Source organism: Clytia hemisphaerica, unplaced genomic scaffold, assembly GCF_902728285.1.
Source record: "Clytia hemisphaerica strain Z4C2 unplaced genomic scaffold, Clytia hemisphaerica genome assembly, whole genome shotgun sequence".
Taxonomy (NCBI): Eukaryota; Metazoa; Cnidaria; class Hydrozoa; order Leptothecata; family Clytiidae; genus Clytia; species Clytia hemisphaerica.
In genome coordinates this window covers 178,055-188,671 of record NW_027103562.1, presented here as the reverse complement: position 1 = coordinate 188,671, position 10,617 = coordinate 178,055, and the positions used below count along the sequence as shown (strand labels likewise).

The 10,617-nt window shown below is 34.0% G+C and overlaps 2 protein-coding genes across 2 annotated transcripts; both read left to right on the top strand.

Annotated features, from left to right (window-relative positions):
• The first annotated feature begins 621 nt into the window (after nucleotides 1–621).
• On the top strand, nucleotides 622–4,737 carry LOC136800775 (uncharacterized). The gene has a single exon (XM_067057432.1). The coding sequence runs from the start codon at nucleotides 622–624 to the stop codon at nucleotides 4,735–4,737; it is 4,116 nt and encodes a 1,371-aa protein (XP_066913533.1).
• Nucleotides 4,738–5,450: 713 nt separating this feature from the next.
• On the top strand, nucleotides 5,451–6,434 carry LOC136800774 (uncharacterized). The gene has a single exon (XM_067057431.1). The coding sequence runs from the start codon at nucleotides 5,451–5,453 to the stop codon at nucleotides 6,432–6,434; it is 984 nt and encodes a 327-aa protein (XP_066913532.1).
• Nucleotides 6,435–10,617: the final 4,183 nt, after the last annotated feature.

The following is a 10,617-nucleotide window of genomic DNA, read 5'->3' as shown; positions in this document are numbered from 1 at the left end:
CTGTTTTGAATTTTTGAACAGCGAGATTTTTGAACTTTTGAATTTTTTTTTGAAAGTATTTTTTGTTTTACGTTTTGCTGCAAGCTTGAGGCGATTTTCATTTTTGCAAGTTTGATTTTGATTTTTTGATGATGCGCTAGTGCATAAGTGCGCGGTTTGGAAAAGTTTTTTAACTTAGGAATTTTATGAAAATTGTTTGAACCATCCTCACCCAGAGGAAATCTGATCTGTCAGTTCTTTTCGGAGTCGTTTGTTGCTTTGATTTGTGATTCATCTGTTGAAAATATTTTGTCATCTCTTAATATTATATTATAACATCTTACAATTACATATATAATAGTAAAGAAAAATATTGGATGTTAATCACTTCAGTGCTGAAAATCCAATCTAGATTTTGACTAGCTGCTTGATAATAACGTGATTTGATAAAATATTGGATGTTAATCACTTCAGTGCTGAAAATCCAATCTAGATTTTGACTAGCTGCTTGATAATATCGTAAAATTTGATAAAATATTGGATGTTAATCACTTCAGTGCTGAAAATCCAATCTAGATTTTGACTAGCTGCTTGATAATATCGTAAATTTGATAAAATTTGTTTGAAACTCATTTTGGAGTTATGTCTGAACCATCGGAAAATGAAGCGGCTCGTCAGTCTGATTGGGATAGAAATGTGACTAAGCGGAAGACCAGAAGATCTGATAAAAATTATGATTTTGAGCTTTTTGAGAGACAGAGGTGTAGGCTTGATGCTGAAATTATGAAAAGATGTGATCATGTTAATGAAATGTTGTTGAAGTCTTTGCCATCTAGTTCTGTTAATGATGAAATCATGGGTCTAGATAAGGCTTTTGCCGAATTGCTCTTTGTATGTGAAAAGTTGAAACCACTGATTAATGAACCACGTGAATTAGATTCGTTTTTGGCCAGTGTAGATACCGACATTTTCTTGACTAAAAATTCTGCCATACGTTATGCTAAGGAATCTGAAGCTAAATCTATCACGAAATCAACAAGGTCGTCGGGGAAGAAATCTTCGTTAGGGGCAACTAGTTGTTCGTCAAAGAGGAATTCTCCAGAAGAAAAAATGCTCGAGAATGCTACTCAATTGGCTAGTCTAGAAGTTGAACTTGCCTTTGCTGAGAGGGAGGGTGTTAGTGAAAAAGATCGTTTGCTCCTTGAAAAAGAAGTTGCTAAGAAAAGGGCAATTTCTGATATTTTTGAAAATTGGACGTTGGGAAATTCCAACTTCGAGAAAAAGGCTGAGTCTACAAGAAAAAGTATTCCTATTTCTTCTAAGCAAATTTCTAGGCCAGAGTCTAGCCATGGTAGTGTCAATTTTTTGCCAGCTCCACCTTCTAAACCTAGAACACGAAGTGTGAGAAGAGTTTCTAAGTTTCAAACGACCGTTGATACTGCTGATATTTCGAATGCTCTTTTTGATCTTGTTAAAATGCAAGGTGCTCCTGCGGTTAAACTTGAGGTTTTCAAGGGTGATCCATTGGAATATAGATCATTCATAACAAATTTTGAAGAACTAGTTGAAAAGAGGATCTCTGACAGTGAAGGACGTCTAGCTCGCTTAATGAATTTTACTGAGGGAGAGGCTAATGACTTAATTCAGTGTTGTCTGTACTTAAGTGATGGTTATAATCATGCTAAGTCTCTATTGAAGAAAAAATACGGTGATCCCCACCGAATTATGACTTTTTTCAAAAAGGAACTAGATCGTTGGGAAGCTATTAAACCAGGAGACTCCTCTGCCTTTGGTAAATTTTATTCATTTTTACTTAAGTGTGGTTCCGTCATTGAGAATAAACTTTGGAATAGTTTTGATACAGCTGATAATCTTTGCATAATAACCAGTAAACTTCCACTGCATTGTCGTGATAAATGGAATAGAAAGGTGATAAACATTCGAACTGAGTCTGATCGTGAGCCCTGTTTTAAGGATGTGCTTTTGTTCGTGGAAAATGAAATGATAGTTGCAAGTGATCCACTTTTCTCAAGGGAAGCTTTTAAAGATCGGTTTTATGATGATTCTAGAGTTGGTCGTAGTGATTTCAAACCAAAAAGATTACACGATAGAAAGGATGGTACAAAGGGTTATAAGACGTTTCTTTGTTCGGCTTGTGACGTAGACCATGATATTGAAGTTTGTCCAATCTTTAAAGGGAAAACAATGGAGGAAAAGTTTCGATTTATATTGAAGGAAAAGCTTTGTTTCGGATGTCTTGAAAAAGGTCATCTTGCTTCAAGTTGTAAAAATCGAAGAACTTGTCTGGTTTGTAATAAAAAGCATCCAACTATTACTCATGGAATGAGATTTCGTCATCCTCCACGTCTACCTCCTAAAGACTCGAAGAAAGACAGCTCTGAATCTAAAGAACCTGATGTCAGACCTTGTCCTAAAAAGCCTGAAGTTTCAAATCCACCTGTTAGTTGTATTTTGAATAAGGATTCTGAAAGAAACATTAGTATGTGTGTTGTTCCAGTTATATTACGTCATGAATTGTCTAAATCTGACATTGTTACATTTGCTGTGCTTGACAATTGTTCACAAGCTTCCTTCATTTCTGAAGATATTTTATCAATGTTGTCGATACCAACTGAACGTACTGATTTGACTGTTGACACAATCACTTCCTGTAAGACTGAAGCTTGCCATGTTGTATCTGGACTGAAAGTGAAAGGCTTGCATGCTGGTGATGGAAGTTGGACATCTCTACCAAAACTTTTTAGTAAATCTTACATTCCAGTTGATCAAAGTGAGATTCCTACATCTAAGTCTATTCAAGCTTGGCCCTATTTGAAATCTATAGAGTCTGAACTTCCAAACACTGCTTCTTTGAAAATAGGAATTTTGGTTGGAGGAAATTGTCCTAAAGCTATTGAGCCTGTGAAAACAATTGCTAGCCAAGATGATGGTCCCTTTGCTTACAAGACAAAGTTAGGCTGGTGTGTCGTAGGACCAATTTGTTCTCCTAGATCTAAGTCTGTAGCATGTTGTAGAATTTCGGTAAATTCTAATGGTAGATCCAATCATCTGTTGGTTGAAGAGCCAAGAGTTAAGGATTCTGGAATTGAGACTATGCTTAAGAACCTATTTTCTATTGAAACTGTGCCTGAAACTCGCATGTCTGATTTTGAGGTATTTTCACAAGATGATCTGCATTTCCTTGAAATAGTTGAGTCTTCAGAGTTCATTGATGGTCATTATCATGTTCCACTACCATTTAGAAATAAGAATCAGTCCTTCCCTGACAATTTTCCACAAGCTTTGAAAAGAATGGATTCGTTGAAAAGAAAATTTCAATCTTCTGCTCAGTTTCACTCTGATTATGTTGGTTTCATGAAGAATATCATCGAGAAAGGTTATGCTCAACAGGTAACGTCATCATATCCTGAGGGTCAGAATTGGTACATTCCACATCATGGTGTATACCACCCTACAAAGAACAAAATTAGAGTTGTTTTTGATTGTAGTTCGTCGTACAAAGGTTTCTGTATGAACAAAGAGCTTATGCAAGGTCCTGATCTAGCTAACCATTTGATTGGAGTTTTGATGAGATTTCGCCAGGAACATGTTGCTTTCACAGCTGATATTGAATCTATGTTTTTCCAAATCAAAATTCCTGAAAGTCAACGTCGGTTTCATCAATTTTTGTGGTGGAGGGATGGTGACTATTCCAAGCCACCTGTCACTTATGAGATGAATGCTCATTTGCAAGGAAGTACTTCGTCACCAAGTTGTAGTAACTTTGCCTTGAAAAGAACAGCTTCTGCTGGTGAGATTGAATTTGGTTCTAAGGCTGCTGATACACTTAGAAAAAATTTCTATGTAGATGATTTACTCAAGTCTACTGATTCTGTTGAGTCTGCTAAGTCGCTTATATCTGACGTGTCAAGATTGTGTGATTCTGGAGGTTTCCATTTGACAAAGTTTTCATCAAATTGTCCAGAAGCATTGGAACCTGTTCCAGTGATTAAAAGAAAAGATGAGAAGTGTTCCTCAGTTCAACGTGTTTTAGGTGTTTTATGGTCTTTGAAAAATGACATCTTTCAGTTTGAAGCACCTGATAAAGTCTTTGCAAAAACACGTCGTGGTATGCTTTCTGCTTTGAATTCGTTTTATGACCCATTAGGTCTTATCTCTCCGTTTATCTTGAAAGGTAGATTGATATTTCAAAGTGTTTGTCAACTTCCAATCGGTTGGGATGACCCTGTACCGAAGGAATATCTTGTTCAATGGGAGAAATGGATTGAATCTTTATCTGATTTGAAATCTTTGAAAATTGATCGTTGTTTCAAACCTAAAGAATTTCGCGAGGTTGTAGAAATTAGTCTCCATCATTTTTCAGACGCTTGTGATTATGGCTACGGTGGTTGCCATTATCTTAGATTCATAAATTCTGATAATTCTGTTCATTGTTGTTTGATCATGGGTAAATCACGTGTTGTACCAGCAAAGAGTAATTATACTACTCCTCGTCTTGAATTAATTGCTGCTACTCTCTCGTCTCAGATTGCTAAATTCATTTCAAAAGAATTAGATTTCGAAATTGCTTACGAATTGTTTTGGTGTGATAATACCTGTACATTCGAAATTCTAGTAAAAGGTTTAAGAAGTTTGTATCGAATAGAGTGTCGCTTATCACTAAATCATCTGATTCGTCTCAGTGGAAATATGTTGATTCTGTTGATAATCCAGCAGATCATGCATCTACAGGCTTGAAAGTTAAAGGAGATGATAAAAAGCTGTCTGAGTGGTTCAATGGTCCAAGTTTCTTATGGAAAAATCCGTTGAGAACTGAAGATTTTTCGTCTGATATTGTATCTGAAAATGATCCTGAATTAGTCAGTCCAAAAGCAACAAAGGTTTTGCTCGTAAAAAATGATTTTGTTGACATAATATGTTACTTTGAGAAACATTTTTCTTGTTTTTTGAGGATGAAAAAAGTTATGTCCTTTATTCTTCTGTTCATTGAAAAGTGTCGAAAAAAGAATCGTAAACCTTATAGAAAAACAAGATCTACACCTGAATTTAAGTTTGATAGTCTTCTGTCAGTTGACGTTTTATCCAGAGCAACAACATGGATTTTTAAACTTCTTCAAGAAAAATATTTTTCTTCTTTGTCTGATTCTAAACTTGTTTCGTTGAATGCCTTTTGTGATAGAGTTGGTTTATTTCGTGTAGGTGGTCGTTTGAAGAGGTCTGTACTTCATGATTCTATCAAATATCCTGTAATCATCCCTCAAGATTCAGAAGTTGCAAAGTCAATTGTTAGATTCTATCATGAGAAAGTTTTCCATTCTGGAAGGAATGCAACAATGAACGAGATAAGGGACAATGGTATATGGATTAGTAGTCTGTGCTCTCTTGTCAAGTCTGTTATCTGGAAATGTTTTCTATGTCGTAAGCTAAGAGGTAAATTTGGTACTCAGATTATGGCAGATCTACCTATTGAACGAACTCTTGAAGCACCTCCATTCAGTTTTTGTGGTGTTGATTTGTTTGGTCCCTTCCTTGTAAAGGAACGTCGAGCGATGGTCAAGCGTTGGGGTGTGATGTATACGTGTTTGTCGAGTCGAAGTGTTCATCTTGAGTCTGTCTTTTCTATGGATACTGATTCATTTATTCTGTGTTTGAGACGTTTTATTTGTAGAAGAGGTTCTATCAGGATGATAAGAAGTGATAATGGTACGAATTTTGTTGGTTGTCAAAGTGAGTTGAAAGAATTGTTTCGGAATCTTGATCATAGTAAAATCAAATCGTTTTTGAGAGATGAGTTCAATGCTGATTACATCGTTTGGGAAAGGAATCCCCCATATTCGAGCCATTTTGGTGGTGTTTGGGAGCGTCAAATTCGTAGTGCTCGTAATGTTTTGAACGGTATTCTGTTGACACATAGCCAATCGTACAATGATGAGTCTTTCAGGACATTGCTGTGTGAGGTTGAATGTATTTTGAATTCTCGACCTTTGACTGTGGAGAATATCTCCGATCCTTTGAGTTTGAAGCCAATAACTCCAATGATGCTGCTGACTGGAAAGTCCAAGATTGTGTTACCACCACCTGGTGCCTTCAGTGATTCATCAGCTGGATATTCACGAAGACAATGGAAACGTGTTCAACATGCTGTCAACGAATTTTGGACTCCCTGGCAAAAGGAATTTTTAACAAAACTTCAAGAACGAACGAAATGGACGAGCAAGAGACGAAGTTTTCAAATTGGTGATATTGTGCTGCTTAAGACGGACGACAAGCGAAATCAATGGCCGCTCGGGCGCATAATCGTTGCCAATACGGACGAACACGGTGACTGTAGAAAGGTGACAGTTAAAACATTGTACGGTGAATTCGAACGACCTATTTCGAACGTTGTGCTGTTGGAAGAATGCGATTCCCCACCGAGGAGTTTTCAAGATTAAGAATCTTGAAGGGGAGCCAGATGTTGATGGCAGAAAAGCCATCTTTAATGAACTTTATAATTTAGTTTTAATTATGTTTAATTTGTAATCCCGGGTGTATATAAGTTCTTTTGTTTAGTGTCTTTTCATTTCATTGCGTCTCACGAGGCTTCTTTGTTTTGCATTGCGTCACATTCCCTTGCGTCTAGATAATTGCCCCTCATGGGAAATTAGATTGGGTTTATATTTTGTAACTATTTTGTTTGTACACTAGTTCGACACAGAGAGAGTAAGAGAGCGTTTTGTGTGTTGTGCTAGTAGAAGCAAAATTATTTTTACTGTCGTTTTTACAAGAACTTGAGAACTTGACTTTACATTTTTCGTTGTCTATTTTCTGTTTGGATTTCTAGTTTTCTACTTAAGTTCTTAATATTTCGACCAGTCATTAATAAAACCTTTTCACAGCCACATACATGGTACAGTATCAATGAGCATGCTTATTTGAAACCATGCTTAGTTTTTAAAGATATTCTTAACATTTATTTCTAATTTATTATTTGCACATTATTCTCCTTTTTAAAAATGAAAAAAAAAATAATTTAAAAGCTGTTTTACTAGATTTTTATTCGCACACATTATTTGTTTTAAAAAATGAAAAAACAGTTTATATATTTTAGCTAGCTCCACAGCGATCTGAGTTCGGAACTATCAATTAATTGTTATGTAATTTCACCTCGGAAAAGAGAAACATTCCGTAAATTATCAAGATAACAATTTTTGCCGATTCAGCGATTCGATTTCTCAAATTAAAATGGCGGCCGAACGCAAGAAAAGTAAATCAGAGCCAAAAGAACAAGGGAAGAAACGTAACGTGCTCACAGCAATATTATTGATTTACTTGAAAAGAAATGAATCCTGCTTTCGAAAAACATATATTTAAATATGTGGTGTCAAATTTGGAGAAGAATGTTAGAAAGAAGCTCAAAAACTCAAACACTGCGAAATCAAATATTGCAAATCCTCACACAAGACAAGGACAGTACAAATCAATAGTGCAAGTCAACATGCATTCGCTTTTCGTTATGCTTCGAAATTTGGTGGTGAAGAAGTCAACACAGCTATGAAAAGTAAATCCTCTACAGCTTTATTTAACATCAAAACACTTGTGAAAGCATCAGAAACACTTGAAACCTCTGCCATTGCTAAGTTCAATTCCTCTGGTGATGCGATTTTAATTACTCCATGGCGTTATCTTGCCAAAGATACAGAACTACATTTTAAAGATGGAAAACATTGTCAATTTGAAAAAGGAAAACTTGCGATCCCAATAAAGGAAACAGAAGAATATGTAGATTTGTTTTTTGTATGTCCAGGGCTTGATGGTAACGATAATGTACCGTGTTGGGCTAGAGACATAAATTTGGAAGAGATTGGACTTAAGCTCCATCCTTCTGAGTTTCCCGAGGAAAAGGGAACAGGAACAGTAACATTAAAGAGATGCGACCTGGAATGTGCTTTTATACCTAATTCAGAGGAGATTAGTGATGGTGATTTTATCAAAGTTAGATCGAACTATTACCAAATCCGTGGCTTTTGTAGGCACAATCAAAACTTAAATTCTGTGAGGTTCACAAGTGACATCATTAAAAATGCTAACAAAGCACCATATGCAATTATTCGACAACCAATTTTAAGGGGTAATATTGCCCGATTACCAAAATGTGCTGTGGTTGAAGAGCAAAACATAACTCTGGTAGTGTCGGATATTGATCGTGATAATTTTCATGGAACTCTGAACATTACATTTCGAAATGCCTGCTTCAATAAACTAGGCTTTCTTACACATGACACTGCTATTATGGTGCCTTGATGGTGGTACTTTTTGTCAATATTTTTCATTTTTATCTTAGATAATATATTATTTTGACTCATCAATTTGTTTTTCTTTTGAAGCATTTTACTTTAATTTCTATAACAATGATGATTGCTTAAATATAACTTTTCTTTGATTGCCTTTGAAGTATTTAAGTTTTAAGAATTAGATTTATTGGTTAAAAAGTATTTTTGTTTTGCTGTATTTTTTTAACCTTTTGTAGATATGTTTTTTATACATAGATTATATTTTAATAGATTATATTTTTATATTTTACTTTTACATATAGATTATATTTTATATAGATGGGTTATATATAGATTTATATTTGATCTTTAGATTAAATATGTAAGCATATTTTTCAAAGATAAGCCAGATTTATTTCAATTTTTTTCAGTGTCTAGCTTTTCTAAGGTTGTACATTGTTGTTGTATTGATTCATTAGATTTGTATTTGATCATTTTAGCCTTTAACCTAGCATCATTTTGAAAGATAAGTTAAGACATTTTAGATTTACTATATTTTATTTTCGTAACACACTTATTTTGCTGTAATTTTTGCGATATTGTTTTATTTGAAACTGTACATTGTTGTTATTTATTCATTCATTAGATTTATATTTTTATCTAAATCTTATAATCATTTTCAAAGAAGATTTATGGATTTGTCCATTTCATCTTACAATGACTTAATTTTGATTTTTTCTCAGTTGAGTTGATAGTTCTAATCTTGAATTAATGTTTTGGGTATATTAGCGTTTTTGTTAAGGCTTCGACAGTGTTTTATTTTTTGCCCAAGCACAAAAAAGAAAATAAAAATTTGAGTTGAGATTATTGAGTATTTTTTTGTGGTCAGAAACGAATTCTCATACTCAATACATTAATTAAAAAAATATCAGTTGTCCCAAAAAATTTTAGATTCCGACTTGTATATATTAACGTTAAAAATATGCTTCAAAGGTGAAAGCTGAAGAAATCCTAAACATGATGTCTATTTCGAGAATCTGATATTTATCTCATTTGTAATGTTTGTAAATTGTAAATTGTCTCTCAAAAATAGCTTTTGTCTCCAAATCATTACATGTCTAGGTATTTCATTTTATATTACTTTCATTTGAATTTTCAAAATTTCTTAAAATTAAACAATAACTTGCTTTTGGGACAAAAACAAAAGCCATTATGGATTGATTTATGAAAACACCTCCTCTCTCACAGACCCAGTGAGATCTTAGTGTCTGATAAAAAACTTTAAAAACCAAAGGAAATGTTTTTATGATGGCAAAAAGTTATCTCAGGCTAATATAATATAAAAGAACTAGCCGGTACCCGGCGTCGCACGCCTGTTAAGCTGTAGCTGAACGCATTAAAAGTCCTTTGGATGTTGAAGCTCGCTTGAAAGCAAGATCAAATAAAAAGAATTAAGGAGACATTCGAGTTATGGAGACTTCACTGTACTATGGATAGTCCATTTGGGCGAGTTTTTTTTGGGAAAACCTTTAAGTTGTGTCCCCTGTGACTTAATTTTCTTCAAGTCGAAGTGAAGCACGACGTTATTAGAATATCAATCATAAATTTAATGCAAATCTTAAAGGATGGTCAAGCAAAGACCAAATAAAACGCAAATAAATTATTAAGGGTCAGGCAAATCGGAAAGTTTCTAAAAATACCGAGGACTCTCGGAAATACCAAGTAATCAAGTAATTGCATAATATTAGCTAAGACAGTGTTATATAATCGAAAAATTGAGAAGTTTCGCCGAGATTAAATTATTTGGCATTTTCCCAAAATAACCCCTAAGTTCATCCAAATCCTTTTAAATGAGTGTAAATTTTAAATAACTGTTAGTTCTCAAAGTTAAAAATTTGACCATCGCTTATAATAAGTTCCTTGAACGTTTTAGGTACATTTTAAGAGGCTCATAACAATGATTGGGCAGGTTGTATGTCAAAAAGATAAAATATCATTATCTGTAAGTTAGTAAATCTTCTATCTAGCTTTGGCTGTAAAAATACATTTAAGAAAAAATAAATAAATAAAAAATTTACAAAATAAATATATTGTCTGGATAATTTTCTTTTTTAAGATGATAATATTAGGAATAAGAATAAAATTTTGATAAAATAGAATTCCTTAAACAACTGTTTATATTCTTATCAATGATTGAATGTACAATAAATTTAGCTTTGATCTTTAATTTCTATGACTATATGACTATACATTGTTGTGGCGTGAAGTCTCCTTTCTACAGAAGACGGGAGAACAGAAATGAAAGCAATAATTGATTTTGAAATTCATAAGGGAATGAGTTGAATTGAGCTAAAAAAATTGGGGT